At 41.8% G+C, this 15,541-nt stretch overlaps 1 protein-coding gene across 2 annotated transcripts in view; it reads left to right on the top strand.

Annotated features, from left to right (window-relative positions):
• Positions 1-15,541, top strand: part of fndc3bb (fibronectin type III domain containing 3Bb) — a 60,477-nt gene that overhangs the window by 27,867 nt on the left and 17,069 nt on the right. For both annotated transcript variants that reach the window (XM_034298257.2, XM_053227921.1), the window contains exons 6-18: positions 258-557; positions 3,433-3,491; positions 6,424-6,572; positions 7,007-7,066; positions 7,396-7,534; positions 7,833-7,886; positions 10,262-10,386; positions 10,735-10,909; positions 13,208-13,294; positions 13,813-13,948; positions 14,032-14,103; positions 14,737-14,855; positions 14,977-15,082. In XM_034298257.2, the coding sequence (XP_034154148.2) occupies positions 258-557; positions 3,433-3,491; positions 6,424-6,572; positions 7,007-7,066; positions 7,396-7,534; positions 7,833-7,886; positions 10,262-10,386; positions 10,735-10,909; positions 13,208-13,294; positions 13,813-13,948; positions 14,032-14,103; positions 14,737-14,855; positions 14,977-15,082 (1,581 nt within the window). The remainder of the gene's footprint in view (positions 1-257; positions 558-3,432; positions 3,492-6,423; positions 6,573-7,006; positions 7,067-7,395; positions 7,535-7,832; positions 7,887-10,261; positions 10,387-10,734; positions 10,910-13,207; positions 13,295-13,812; positions 13,949-14,031; positions 14,104-14,736; positions 14,856-14,976; positions 15,083-15,541) is intronic.

Genomic DNA, 15,541 nt, shown 5'->3' with positions numbered 1-15,541 from the left:
GAGCAGGCTGGACTCGGCCCGAGAAAGGTTCTGATCCGATCCAGCAAATGAATTTAATGTCCGTGTTCCTAATAAAAGTGGTTTTGTGGACTGTAATTGAGTTAAAAGATTTGAAAAAAGAGCTAGTCTCTGTTTATCCACTAGGGGCGAAATAGAAATGACTTTGGCAACCGTGAACTACAGTTCTACCCAGAATGCTTTGGGGCAAAAATGCTTTGTTGGCGATGGTTCTGGATGTGTGTTTTTGCCCGCTGCAGAGATCTTTCCCCTGTACAACATGTCGACGATCCTCAGCCGGGAGGAATACTGCAAACCGCAGCCCAAAAAGCCGAAGGAGCGCGCCACCGAGCGTCCGAGCCTGTCCCGGGTCAGCACCCCGCCATCGTCCAGCTACAAGAGCGGCCCCGCCTGCAGCGCCACGCCCAACGGCTACGGCAAGAGCCACAGCACTGCGGCCTCGGGGGGAGGAGGAGGAGGAGGAGGAGGAAGTCCTGGGAATAAGCGGGCAGAGAGGAGGACCAGAGGAAGTCCGAAACACTCGGACAGTGACCAGCAAGGTGAGAATCCACTCAGTAACACACTCACTGTGAAAAACATCACAATATAACACATCAACACAACAATCAGTCATGAGCCAGTAAATAATCAGTAACGGCTGCACTTTTCATGCTGATAAATAAAACTCATGTTTTCACTGAAACATGTTTCAGCACCGCATGCGAGCAGATAAAGTTTTCAGTCGTATGTTCAGTGACGTAACACATCCATGAAGCTTTAATGATGCCTGACTTCGAGGGCGTGTGGTTCAGTAGAGCTGCAGTACAGCATGAATATTACATGTTCAGGAGATTTATAGCTGGAAATGATGAGCACCGTCTCCCAGAATATAGACAAAAATATCTGCTTTAGACGTCTGGTGACTTTCAATTCTCATCTTTACACTAGAAAAATACTGTAATGAATTACGCTGTAATGAAATCATTATTATATGGTAAGTAATTAATTGTTAATGTAAGTATTATACAGTAATTAATTTAATGTTATGTCACAGTTAGTAGGCGACTGTTTGTTCTGGTTAGTAAAGAAGACAGTTGCAGTGAGACGTGTAAAAGTTAAAAGCAGAAAGGACATGAGACGACGTAAACACTGCCATGAAAGCAGCGTGACGAGCCGGTTCTAGCTCACACGCTGTGTGTTCCCTGTGCACAAGAAGGAATTCCCAGTTGGTTTGTTCAGAAAGGATGATTCATTTGCAGATCCACGTGTGCTGCGTCGCTCTGCGTCTTTAACATCGTGTAGCGAGAGTGACGCACGCCGCTGTCGTCACGTCTCACAGCCACTGCTGGAATCTGCATGTGGGGAAAATCCACCGGTTACACAACCTCACCTCGTGTCGTCAACACAGCGGGAACTCATTTGTGTGTTAATGACACGCCCAGTTTGTTATCACAATGCACGACCAAAAATAGCACACGCATTCACACGCCTGGATTATATACCATGTGTTCTTGTTGTGTATTTTTGGCACCGGTGTTAAAGGGCGTGTCTTTCAGCTCATCATATGACCTTTCACGGGTGTGAAGGAACACCTGGTCACCTGGTCTCGTACAGATCGCTCGTGTTAATCCCGCTCTATTCTCGTCATTTCTCTCTGACTCTCATCGCTCCTTTCAAGCTCTCGGACTTTTTTCTCTTTTCTCTCGTTGTGTTCTCTCTTATCTCTCTGTCTTCATCTCTCATCACTTTGCTCTTGTCTGCACTCTGGTTTTCATCTCTCGCCGTCTCGGACTGTGCGTGTGTGTGTGTGTGTGTGTGTGTGTGTGTGTGTGTGTGTGTGCGCTCTGGTTTCCCCTTGTCTGCATGTGGAGAAATCTCACTGAAGAATCTCACCGCAGTATTGGAACCGCAGCAACGCTTTGTAACACACAGGATAAAGGAAAAGAAGAGAAAAGAGCAGCAGTGGAAAACACTTTGTGTTTATATGTGCAGATTTTCATCAGTCTGAATGAAGTCATTCTGTTTGCAGATTCCTAATGAACTGTTTACATTTTCAGTCTGAACTCAGCTCTTTGTTAAATCTGTTTACTGTAACTCGAACCCAGTGCGTGCACAGGAGCCAGCTTCATCATCAACGTTACCATTACAACAACCTCCAAACGTCCTAATTACAGACCGAAAACTCACTGAGGAACATCTCTACACCTCCATCCTCATTAAAAACACCAGAAGTTATATAAATATGCATGAATATGCAAATTAGGAAACGTCCCCATATCCTTCTGCCATCCCTACTAGCCTAATAATGCTAACATAGCTAGCTAAACGTTAGTCACATGAGTGGGGTTTCAGTATCAAAGTCTCCATTTACAGCCTCATTTTCTCACTCCTTTATTCAACTTGTATAAGCAAGTGTTACCATGACAACCATTATCAGATCCTCGCTAACATCATGTAAGTTAAATAAATAGATTAGCATGCAGGTTCCAGGTGCCACGCTGCCATCCTCCATATAATAATAATGTCAAATGTGATTGGTTTAAAGCCATTGAGTTTAGTGACATCATAACCAGAACTCATAGATAGCCCCGCCTCCAAATCAGTTTCACACAGAAGTACTGAGAACATGTGTTTAAAATAAACTGTAAATTAGTGATACTTTTTCTACAGAATGAGAATAAAGAGGAGTTTAGACGTTTATCCATCGTGCTGTAGAGTTCAGGAGGAGTTTTTTTTTTTTTTATCCGCTTTAAGATGTTAATTAAAGGTCCATCACATCCCTAAATCTAAAACATTCCTCAGTTTAAAGTTGTTTCCTAACAGGAAGCTCTGGATTTAAATGGACTTTATTCTGATTTCTCTGCACGTGAACACTTTTCAGTCGGATTGATGCGACGGTCAGATTATCAACAGATTATCCAGTTAAAAATAACGTAGCTAGCGGTAGCTGTTAATCACTGAAGAATCCTGCTGCTGTGTAAAAGGGAACATTTCTCAGCTCCAGGCTTGTAGATGAATCAGACGGAAGAAGGAATTGCACTCTTCTTTCCACTTTTGTTTTGTTTTTCTTTTTCCTGTGAGATAATCCTAGATGATCCCGTTCTCCGCCTCCACCAGTGTCTTGGTGGGAAAATGAAGCATGTACAGAGGTCACGTGGGGGTCACGCTGCACGCTATGACTTCATCATGGTGGTGACTCATAGCCGGGCCCCTCGCAGCCTGGAAAACGAGGGATCAGTGCGCTCATTCTCCCCTCAACGTCAACTTCATCCATCAGCCTGCTCCTGAATGAGTCAGAACTCTGCGTTTAACTCATTAATACTGAATCACTCGCGGAGATGGAGGCTGTGAATACGACCTTTATGCCCACTCAGATAAATCATGAAGTAATGTTCAGAGGTGTTTATTTATTTATTTATTTAATTCTCTCCACAGATCCTGAGCTGGAGGCCAGAAGAGAGCAGGACGTACCATCAGGAATGGACAAGCCACAGGTGAACGTCCCATTATTACAGATATTTATCTGAATTTCTCCATGGGTCACGACATTTATTATCAGTAAAATAACAACTGATAACTGTGACTGCTTTATTTTCACACTTGCTTTGGTTTTGTAAAAGCTCACGGCTGCCGTGTCCTTCTGTGTCCTGCAGGGGGCAGCAGCAGCACTGTGCATGTGAGCGCACTGCCCTCATCTCTCCTCTCCTGTTTAAAACTTCATCCCTCTATTTATTTTCCAGCCTCAGCAGCTGCATTAGCTCTGTATTAGACTAGATTAGATTTACGGTTAATGAAGAAGCTTTTCGGTGTAAAACCGTGACCGTGAAAACGTTCCTCACTTAACGAGTGCCAGGAAAGCTGCTTTATGCTGTGCTCAGTTTATTAGGTTTAATCAGTTGTACATTTGTGTCTTTCTGAGAGGCAGTCCTAAACTCTGCTTTACAATTTCTGAATCATAAACCTGTGAAGAAGTGAGCAGAGTGCATCTGGACCATCTTTTATTGCCAGGTAATGAATATAAAAGTGCATCCTGCTGCAGCCGAGCCTCTGATTTCACCTGCGCTGCTGTTCCATACAGCGTAATTAAACACCAGACCAACACTGTCCAGCTTACACACGGCCATCGTTCCCACAAACATTAAAGCAGGCTGCAGGATGGTGTTAAATTTAATCTCACACCCTCATGTGGAGTAACAGCTTGTTTTTCTGTGTTGTATGATGTGTAACATCTCTGATTTAATCATTGAATGCAGGCGAATTTTACTTTAAATAGAAATATTGTAAGTTATTCTTTCTTAAATCAGAACATTTGAGGCTCCAGCTGTGTATGTCTGAGTGTGTAATGATTAGGTAGAGATGATTTATTAATAATCAGTGTTTTTTGTGTAAAATTTGGCTAAAAAAATGAAATGGCAGGAATGACACTTTGAGTTTTTGAATAAAGAATAAAAACATGGAAAGTTTTGACTAAAAGTTATCAGCGACTCAAGGACTTTTCCGCTGGAGGTTTGATTCATCACTGAAAAGCGGGACATGTTGAGTAATTACACACATCAGGCTCATTAGATTTACGTTTTGTGTTATTAGTTTAATTGTTCGTGTGCAGTAATGTCTAATTAAATGGACAGACCTGTCAGTGACAGTGTTTTTCACCACCTTGTACATTCTAACATAATCATTAATCAAGTAATGATTTTAATTATTTTTAAAAGCTAAAGAAATTATTAGATTTTTGCGTAATGAGTAAATAAATAAATAGGATGGCATTCTCAGGTTGTTGTATGATTAATGAGTTGAGTCTGTGCAGTGGTGTCACTTTGTCCTTGTCGGTTGATTAATATTCTCTTCCTCAGGTTTCCTCTCTGTGATAGTTGCCATGATGTTTATGTTTTTATCTGCGCCGCCTCACTGATGTGCTTTTCTCGTGATAATTGGCTCACTGCGTTTTTCAGGTCTAAATAAAATCCTTGCGTTGACTCCTACATGGAGCCGCGGCTCAGTGCTGCTCTGATCTCCTGATAAATCACTGAGTGTGAAGCGCTTTGCTGTCGTATGGATCATCAGCTCCGGAGAGAACGCAGAGCCGTGATGCTCGAGTGTGTGACTGATTGCTGAGTGTTAATGAGAAATCTGACATCTGGTTTGTGATGGAATTGAGGAATTGAGGCGTTTTTTTCTTTCTTCAGGTGTCTGTCGTTAATCTAAAGCTGAATGAAGGAAAAAATAACCTTCCTGTTGACTAGATTTAGACTAGATCCTTTTACTGCTCTCTCTCTCTCTCTTTCTCTCTCTCTCTTTATATAGTGGAATAATGCTGCTCACCCTGAGTGTGTGTTATTATTATATATGATTTACAGTCGCACTGTTCGGGGTCAGACAGAAGAGGATGGTTTCCTGAGTCCAGTTCCTCTCGAGGTTTCTTCCTCATATCCTCTCAGACGCTGTTCATATTTTTTTAACTTATGAACTGTAATCAGTTTAATCTGCTCTAATTAAGACCAGGTTCTATATGCTAAAAGCCATATTGTTTCTCTTTATCATGTTTTAGAGTGATGGAAACATGTATTTTGAATAAATGATGACGTAGTGAAACATAAGTCACAGATAATCACAGTTTGGACAGACGAAGAGACAAATTTCTTTTTACTGATTTAATGACCATGAAAAAAAACCTCATTAAATATTACATCTCTTCTTTACACTGCAGTTCTGTCTCTGATCTTTAATGGCCGTGTGCGTGTGTGCGTGTGTGCATGTGTGTGTGTGTGTGTGTGTGCCTTTGTGTGTGTGCGTGTGTGTGTGTGTGTGTGTGTGCCTTTGTGTGTGTGCGTGTGTGTGTGTGTGTGTGTGTGTGTGTGTGTGTGTGCCTTTGTGTGTGTGCGCGTGTGTGTGTGTGTGTGTGTGTGCCTTTGTGTGTGTGTGTGTGTGTGTGTGTGTGTGTGCCTTTGTGTGTGTGTGTGTGTGTGTGTGCCTTTGTGTGTGTGTGTTCTCTCTAATCACTTTCACAGCAAATTCATTCATATTTTCTTACACAGCTGGAAATATGATTAAATTGTGAAATGTTTGAATGAAGATGCAGCTGGTGAGTGAAATGATGTAGGGAATAAACGTAACGCAGGAAACGGTGAATCCTCCAGAATCATTACGTCACCTGCAGATTTAATAGCATTATGGTTTAGTAAATACGCTTTACAGTGAGATGTTACGCAGCATGGAGAGGTTTACAAACACCTTCAGTGGAGTTGGGCTAAAAATAGAGAATATTTTGAGCAATAATTAGTATAATAGTTAATTTTTTTTAAGATATTTTATGAAAGTTATTAATAGAAAATACCAAAATGACTTGATACAGAAGTATTACTTATGGGTTTGATTTCTGAAATTAAATCATGAGGTTTATGTTTTGTGGTTTGTGTTTGTCTGCAGGTGTCGAAGATCCAGGCTCGCTCAGCGCTGGTGTCGTGGTCTCGAGCTCCCGCAGGTCGAGGTCAGTCTGATGGAGCTTCAGTGTCCTGCAGTTACGAGCTGCTCCTCGCTGATAAAGGCTGTGACGGCAAATACAGAGTCGTGTACAGGTAACAGCGTCCAACACGTCCTGAGCAGCGGCCTTCAGAAATCAGCTCCGGTTCAGTTTTACTGACGAATGCAGCTTAAATTTAAACTCCCCCTGAACTCTACAGTGTACTTCTGTAGAAAACTGATTTGTGGGCGGAGCTAAGATTAATTTATTAATTTAATAATAATAATTAATTTATTTCCATCTGTTATGGAAATTATTAGAGATTGATGACGTGGCATCCGGTTTAGCTTAGCTAGCCTGGTGGTTGTCATGGTAACGTAATGTTGTACTTGTACAGGTTTGTCTGACTAGTTAAGATAAGGTTAGAGATATCTCACTATTATGGATGGCATGAGAGGAGATTGGGGGGGAGTAGAAGTTGTAGAGGTGGGGTGTAGGGTGTTGTAATAGATTTAATGTTAATATAACTCAGTGTTTTTTGTGGTTCAGTGGAGAAGAGCTGCAGTACACACTCACTGATCTGAGACCAGCCACAGATTACCATGTGAGGTGAGAGCCGTGTGGAGCGTTACGCTCGTCTCAGCTTCCGGATAAAGCCTGCTTCTGCTTAAATGGCTTTTTTAATCCCCTGAAAGACTGAAACACGTCTGTGTGCTCATATCTGTAATGTGTGTGTGTGTGTGTGTGTGTGTGTGTGTGTGTGTGTGTGTTTGTGGAGAATGTGATTATCTTTGATTTAAAAAGAAAATGTTCCAATATGTAGAGCAGCTTTATGAAAACTGGACTGATGATGTGAGCTCTGCTGCTTATGAACTTTTTTAATTTTTTTAATCATGTGTGTGTGTGTGTGTGTGTGTGTGTGTGTGTGTGTGTTACAGAGTGAGTGCAGTGTGTAACTCTATAAAAGGTCCCCATTCAGAGGCGAGGACCTTCACCACCCACAGCGCCCCTCCGGAGACCCCTCTGCCCCCCCGACTCTCTCACCGCACCAAGAGCTCTCTGACTCTGCAGTGGAAGGTAACACACACACACACACACACACACACACACACACACATCATCATCAACACACACACTATCATCATCATCATCACATACACACACACACACCATCATCATCATCATCACACACACACACACCATCATCATCACACATACACACCATCATCATCACACACACACTATCATCATCATCATCACACACACACACCATCATCATCATCACACATACACACCATCATCATCACACACACACACACTCACACTTTAATTTGTACTTTATACGTGTGTTAAACGTGTCTGGTTCATTTCTCAGCCTCCTGTAGATAACGGCTCTAAAATCACCAGCTACGTCCTGGAGTGGGATGAGGTGAGCGATCTTCATCATGATCTCATTACACTTATACACTCGCTTATAAATCTGTTAATAACTGTTTTATTATCACAATAAATAATTAATAACAACTCGTTTACAGTTTATTATTGTGTCTGAAGCCTGAAAGGTCACGGCTGTGTAGTTTACAGCTGATAGACGTTAATCATTCAGAACAATGCTTCTGAATTATACTGAGCTAAAATCAGTAATTACTATAACTGTACTGTAGAAGTATTATGGGATGGCAGAAGAAACTTCCACACCCATTTGACTGACGCGTCGGCTCAGAGTTCATTCAAATGCAGTGGGCGGAGTTAATTTTTTAAAATGTGATTAAATAATGAGAATAGCTTTAATAACAACTTATTTATGTAGCAGCTTTTATACACGAAATGCAGCTCAGAGTGATTCTCAAGAGCACAATAAATATGAGGAGGATTTAAAGAGTGAATTAAACAAGTAATAAAGAAATAGTTAAAAAAAAAAAAAGTACAATAAGACGAGCATTAATAAAGTTCTGCTTTACAGGAGGACGCGGCGATGCGACAAAAATATCGTTTCTGCGACACACGATGTGTATCACGATATATAAGAAACTTCCAGCAAAACAGTAGTGTTGCTTTTTAAAAAAAAATGTTTGACACGTTTATTAAATTATATTTTTATATTTTAAAAATCACTTTTATTTAGATAGTTTTTTTTTTATATTTAACAATCAAAAGGAGAAAAAAATTCTAAAAAAAAAACATAACATTTTCTAAAAAAAATGTAAAGATTAAGTACAAAATTTTTAACCAAAATCAGCTGCTTCCTGGCTGTAGACGAGAGAGAGGGTGAAATTAAAGCTCGCTCATGGAGTTAAAGCAGCCGTCAGTAGCTTTTATTATAAATTAATGTCAGTCCTGATGTTACATATCATCTTATTATTCATGAATTATGACTCGAGCTTCTCCACTCGTCTGTCTCACGCCATCATTACTCACAGCTCTCACACAGCTTCATGTTTAAACAGAGAGAAGAATGAGAGTCTGTAAAGGACGAGTGGAAACTGTCTGTCCTTTAACGACAGTCAACAGCCTCTGCTCTTCTCCTCTCCTCTTCTCCTCCTCTTCTAATCTCCTCTTCTCTTCTCCTCTCCTCTTCTCCTCCTCTTCTAATCTCCTCTTCTCTTCTCCTTTTCTCTTCTAATCTCCTTTCCTCTTCTCCTCCTCTTCTCTTCCTCTTCTCCTTTCCTCTTCTAATCTCCTCTTCTCTTCTCCTCCTCTTCTCTTTTCCTTTCCTCTTCTCCTCCTCTTCTCTTTTCCTTTCCTCTTCTCCTCTTGTCGTCCTGTTCTCTCCTCTCCTCTTCTCCTCTCCTCTTCTCCTCCTCTTCTCCTCTCCTCTTCTCCTCTTTTCCTTTCCTCTTCTCCTCTTGTCGTCCTGTTCTCTCCTCTCCTCTTCTCTGATCCTCTGCTTCTCTCCTCTCCTTTTCGCCTCTCCTCTCTTCTTCTCTCCTCTCCTCATTAATATTGATGTAATATACAGACTCGTTAATATTCATTACACACTCGTACACTTTTTAAAAGCCTTTACTCTGTGTATTGAGGCAAGAACATTTTGTGGTAGATTGTTTCTGTGAAAAGGTTCTGTACAGAATCACAAAATGGTTCTTCTATAACATCACTCTGAACATGGTTTTTTTCAGTGAACTCCCATTCCTCTTTTCTCATTGTTCTGTCTCTCATCACTCACTTCTTATGATAAATATAGTATACAGACTGAACCCCAGACACACACACACACACACACACACACACAGGACACATTTACACTGAAAGGTCACAGAAGTGGTCATTAATCCACTCTGAGCTCATCTTTGTGTCACAGCGAGTTGATAAACGAGTTCCTGCGTGTTGTCATCGCTTTTTTTCATCCTGAGGGCTTTGATTTAAACACAAGGACATCATCATCATCATCATCATCATCATCATCATGAGGAAGGTTTTAACTGTGGGCTTCTGTGTTAGCTCATTAATGAGCTGTGACAGTGCTGAGGAGTTTGGGGAACGTGAGGTAATTGGTTAATATTAGAGATTAGAACAGACGTGTTTCAAACAAGTGTAAAATCAAAGCACATTTAACAAGTGAAACTCCGCCCACTGTCTTACATCATCACTCACATGGTCTAAAACCACCAAAGTTTAATTAAAAACACATAAAAATTATTTTTGATGATTTTCTAAAATCAGTGATGAGTTTATCCGTTATGGGGCAGATCCAGTGCCGTGTGTGTATAGTGTGTGTACAGTGCGTGTGTACGGCGTGTTTGTGTGTGTATAGTGTGATGATGATGATGATGATGATGTGACACACCCACTTTTTGTTGACAGGGAAAGAAGAACAGTGTGTTCAGAGAGTGTTATTTCGGACACCAGCGGCATTTTAAAGTCATGAGACTGTGTCCTGCTGTCGGCTACACGTTCCGCGTGGCAGCACTCAACGACATCGGATCCAGGTGTGTGTGTGTGCGTGTGTGTGTGTGCGTGTGTGTGTGTGCGTGCGTGTGTGTGCGTGCGTGTGTGTGCGTGCGTGTGTGTGCGTGTGTATTTTTATTAGTCTATAGGCATTTAGATAAGTGGATATGAGGAATCATGTGTCATAAAGAGTTTGCAGGAAGCGTCATTCTCCTCAGAGCTGTTTCTAAAAACACACACCTTTATAAAGTCTTTCAAATGCATTGACTCTGAATGACAAAGAGCTCATATTAACCACACTCACACACACACACACACACACACACACACACACACACACACACACACACACACACACTCACATGCAGGTTCTCTTGTCTCTCATGCAGTGGTTTTAGCCCCGAGGTGGTTTTCCACACCACAGGAAGTCTGCCTCAGATGCCTTTAGCGCCGCGCCTGCTGCAGACCGGAGCGTCCTGGGTGGGGCTGGAGTGGAGCCGCCCGAGCAGCTACGGCCCGGACGAGGCGCTCACATACACACTCGAAATGCAGGATGAGGCCAAGGTGACACACACACACACACAGGCACACACACAGGTGCTAACATGCAGGTTTTGCCCGGAGGAAGCTTCACTCTTGGGTTTTTCACGCCTGCAGTGACATTTCCACACAAATATGCGCACAGCTGTGATTTTCCTCAACACAGAGTGATGAGCCGTCAGTTACTTACAGCAAACAGGTTCAAAAGAAGTTCACAGCGTTTTATCATCACGTCATTTCAACAAGATGATATGTGTATACACTCCTGGGCAAAAAACGGGACCAAGCCCAAAATATCAAAATATTAATCTTTTAATGATCATAACAACAGATCGTTGGTCAGGAAATGAGCAGGATGAAACAGAGAGATAAAGGAGCTCAGGATGGGAGCTTTTCCCTCTGATTTCTCTAAATGTTTAAGTCTTGATGAGCTGCATCAGGTGGCAGAAAACCAAATAATCACTAATCTTTTAAGAAAAAAAATCCCATAAGATATTATTGGAAAAGTTTGTACACCCAGACACGTGTTAGTTTGAATTTTTATATCAAACATTTTAATCATTATCATGATTTTGCGTACAAGAAGATTATAGAAGTGAATTTCCCCAAACAGCGAAAGGAAACCAGCGAGTGGAGAAACAGGAGCTCTCAGGAGCATCTGCTTCATTCTGCTCACCAATCATCTGTTCTTAAGACCACTAAAAGCTTCAGATTTACCATTTTGGGCTTGGCTTAGTGTTTTTGTCCAGGAGTGTAGCTATTATATGGTGTATACACAAAAATTGTGTATTTAGTAAATGATGTGCATTTTTACAAATAATCATAATCACAAAATTAAAGTATAAACAAAAAAGAAAAAGCAGGTAGCCAATGCAAATTAATAATATGTACTGATTTAAAGTTTAATCATTTTATCACACAGTTCTGATGCCAAGGAAGAATAAACTTTTTTGTGTTTTATTAATTTATGGAATTTATTTTAATAAATCTGATCAGGTTCTTGTTAGTGGATTCAGACTCTGTGGATCTCCTCGTATTTGATCAGAATTCCACATCAGCACTCAGCCGGAGTTTTTCCAGGTTTTCCCTGGGGGGAATTCTCAGCATGTCTGTGTGTGTGTGTGTGTGTGTGTGTGTGTGTGTGTGTGTGTGTGTGTGTGTTTGGTTGCACTGACACCTCTGTTCTGAGTGAATTAACCAGAATGCACAGCTGTCACTCTGTATATAAGGAACATACTGTGGAACTGTAATGAACGAGTATTCTCTCTCTCTCTCTCGCTCTCTCTCTCTCTCTCTCTCTCTCACTCTCTCCCTCACTCTCTCTCCCTCTCTCTCTCTCTCTCTCTCTGTCTCTCTCTCTCTCTCTCTCTCTCTCTCACTCTCTCCCTCACTCTCTCTCCCTCACTCTCTCTCTCTCTGTCTCTCTCTCTCTCCCTCTCTCTCACTCTCTCCCTCACTCTCTCTCTCTGTCTCTCTCTCTCTCCCTCTCTCTCACTCTCTCCCTCACTCTCTCTCTCTCTCTGTCTCCCTCTCTCTCTCTCCCTGTCTCTCTCTCTCTCTCTCTCTCCCTCGCTCTCTGTGTTTCTTGTCTTTGAACTGCAGTTTGTATGAAAAGTTTTAAATAAGGTTTTAATTAACTTTTTTAAACCAAATTATTACTGTGGTTTAATTATGACACGTTTGTGTATTTATCTATCTTCTTATTTATGGAATCAACTATTGATCTTTTGAAATCTAAATTCTCTTTCCCTGTCTCTCTCTCTCTCTCTCTCTCTCTCTCTCTCTCTCCGTAAACCACTGCATGTCCTTTATTTTCACTGTATTACACCTGAGTAGAAAAAACAACAAACTCCCTGAGATACTAAAACCTCCAATTAAAAATGATTGGTGAAATGTTCGGTGTTGCTTTAGTGTTTAACTGTAAGTTTCATCTGGATTATTACATATTGTTCACTATTCAGTGTTTCAGAATCGATGTATTGGCTAGTTGCCGTGGTTACGCTGGAAGATGCTTCTCCTTTATCTTGACTCGTACCAAAAATCTGACCGTAAACAGATGGAAAACATCTCACTTCCTCTCACTCTTCTTCTTCATATAACAAAACAGAGGAAGTACTTTTGAATAAATGACCAATTAAATCTCATTGTTGCCAAATTATCTTAATACTGGCCCCACCCACTTTGCATAACTAACTTCTGTGTCTGTAAATAGCATCTCATTGGTAATGAATGACTTAAGCATGGCAGTGGTGCTGGTGTGAACACACTGTGTGTGTGTGTGTGTGTGTGTGTGTGTGTGTGTGTGTGTGTGTGTGTGCGCAGGGGGCGGAGTTTCAGGCGGTGTATACTGGTGTGGATCTGAGCAGCAGGGTGGAGGGACTCAGCAGAAACACACAGTACAGGTTCAGGGTGAGTAAAAAATCTGCTAATTTAATTTCAGTAAATTAGGACACACCCCCACGTCCTCCTGCCGTCCCTAACATTCTACTGTCATTAGCATTCGCTAACTTAGCTAGCCAGTTAGCTAACTGCTAGTAGACTAGCTCACATTAGTCATAGAGTGGGATTTCAGCCTCACTAGCAAAGTTACCTAGCTAGGTATTTTACCACTTGATCAGTCCTCCAGTAATTTGCATTATTCAAAAATATTTAGTGACATCACAAACTGAGCTCATTTGTAGCTCCGCCCCCAAAACAGAAGTACTGGGAGAATCCAAATCTATAGAATTAACCAGCGGAGCGTCTGAGCTTAAACACACATTTTTGTATTTTTTCTTGCTGTAGAATAAACGCAAATCACATTTTCTCATGTTTTTAGAATTTGTGCGTAATCACATTATGAATTTCAGTAAAAAGTGTTTAAAAGTGTTAAATTGATGTTGAGGAGCACTGCAGAAGCTCTGATCATGTTTCTGCTCCTCCTGAAGCTGACGACCTGCAGTGCGGAGTGGAGAAGTTCTCCCAGCTCCATCCTCGTGTGTCGGACGAGTGTGGATAAACCCGGCCCGGCCACGGCCCCCAGAGTCGGCGCCGTCACCTCGCAAGGCTTCTGCGTGTCATGGGGTGAGTTCACTACCAGCACGTTACACGGCTGGAGCACGTGAGGATGTTTTAATATCTAAACATGTTCCTGTGTTTGTGTGCAGAGCCACCACACGATGACGGAGGCAGCGGAGATCTCTCCTACCTGCTGGAAATGTCTGAAGGGAATTCAGGAGGTAGCATTACTGACTTCTGCATTTTCCATCCCTGTCCTCCTGAGAGTGTGTAAATTACAGTGTAAAGAGACTCACTAATGTGAACCTTCATCCATCGTCTTCAGATCGTCTAATCGATGACGAGTTCCTGTGGTTTTAGAAACGCTTTACACTGTCACGGTTATATTAATGACCTGAAAGAAGCCGATTCCAAAACAAATCAATGACTTAACCAAATCAGACTAGCTGTTCAATTAGGACAAAAGTAATGGCACCCCATAAGAGTTAGCGCGCGTGTGTGTGTGGTAGCCGTTTCGCTGCAGTGGCTGAGCTGCCCTTAGGAGGCGCTCTTTCACCTTTTATGGAGTTTACCGACGTGAGTACGAAGAAAATCTGCAAAATATTGTAAATCGGGACGGAATTTTTAGTTTTGTTTGGCTGAAAAACATTTCCACACAACTTGGAAAAGAGTGATATCACTAAACGAGTGAGGAGTGTGTTATTTATGGTTAATATTCTGACAGAGTGAGATCAGTACTCAGTGTGATGTAGAAGGAGGAGATGTTTAATTACAGTGATGGTCTATGACTGTGATGTGGTTAGTAGATCTGTGCAGTGTGATGTCACTGATTTGTGGTTGTTGTTGTGTGGCAGTGAGTCAGTGGGTGGTTGTGTATCGCGGGCCGCAGCGAGAACACGTGTGTAAGGACCTTAAAGCAGCCACTCAGTACTCGCTCCGCATCAGCACGGAGAGCGCGGGAGGTCACAGCCAGGTGAGTGTGAGGAACATCAGGAAGGAGATCTGGAGATCTGCCTTTAAATTATTTACTACTGCATGGAGGTCAGGGTTTATACTGTGTGTGTGTGTGTGTGTGTGTGTGTGTGTTCCTGCAGTACACAGACAGTCTGGTGGTCTGCACTCTCAGTCTGCCCCCAGGTCCCTGTCACACCCTCGCCATACAGGGCAGCGTCAAACACCGAGAAGTCAGCTTACAGTGGGGTGAGTTCTCTCTCTCTCTCTCTCTGTCTCTCTCTCTCTCACACACACACACACACACACACACACACACACATACACACATCCCTATGACTCAGTTCTGTTCTTGTTTTTCTGTTTTCTGCTTCTCCTCCTTGTATTTTTATCCACTATGAATATAATAAATCATGCCGGAGGTTCATGGTGACCAGCTTCTCCTCTTAATCCACTAAACGATTCTGTGCATCCATTAGAGGATGAAAAGAAAAACAAGGAAATAAGTTTCGCACTATGTGCACTCCTCCTGAACACTGCACATTTCTGTTACACTGACTCCTCTCCTTCACTTTACATGCAGTAGATGTGAAACATTCGGGTAAAAATATAAAAAAAATATAAAAAATATAAAAAAGTGTAAAGCTCGTACACTCGGATCATTTCAGAAGTGTTTCTTACATTTATTTCTATTCTGTTTATTGCAAA

The sequence above is a fragment of the Pangasianodon hypophthalmus genome, chromosome 22, assembly GCF_027358585.1.
Source record: "Pangasianodon hypophthalmus isolate fPanHyp1 chromosome 22, fPanHyp1.pri, whole genome shotgun sequence".
In the NCBI taxonomy this organism is placed as follows: Eukaryota; Metazoa; Chordata; class Actinopteri; order Siluriformes; family Pangasiidae; genus Pangasianodon; species Pangasianodon hypophthalmus.
The sequence above is the reverse complement of the archived record's forward strand: the minus strand, read 5'-3'. Positions and strand labels throughout refer to the sequence as shown.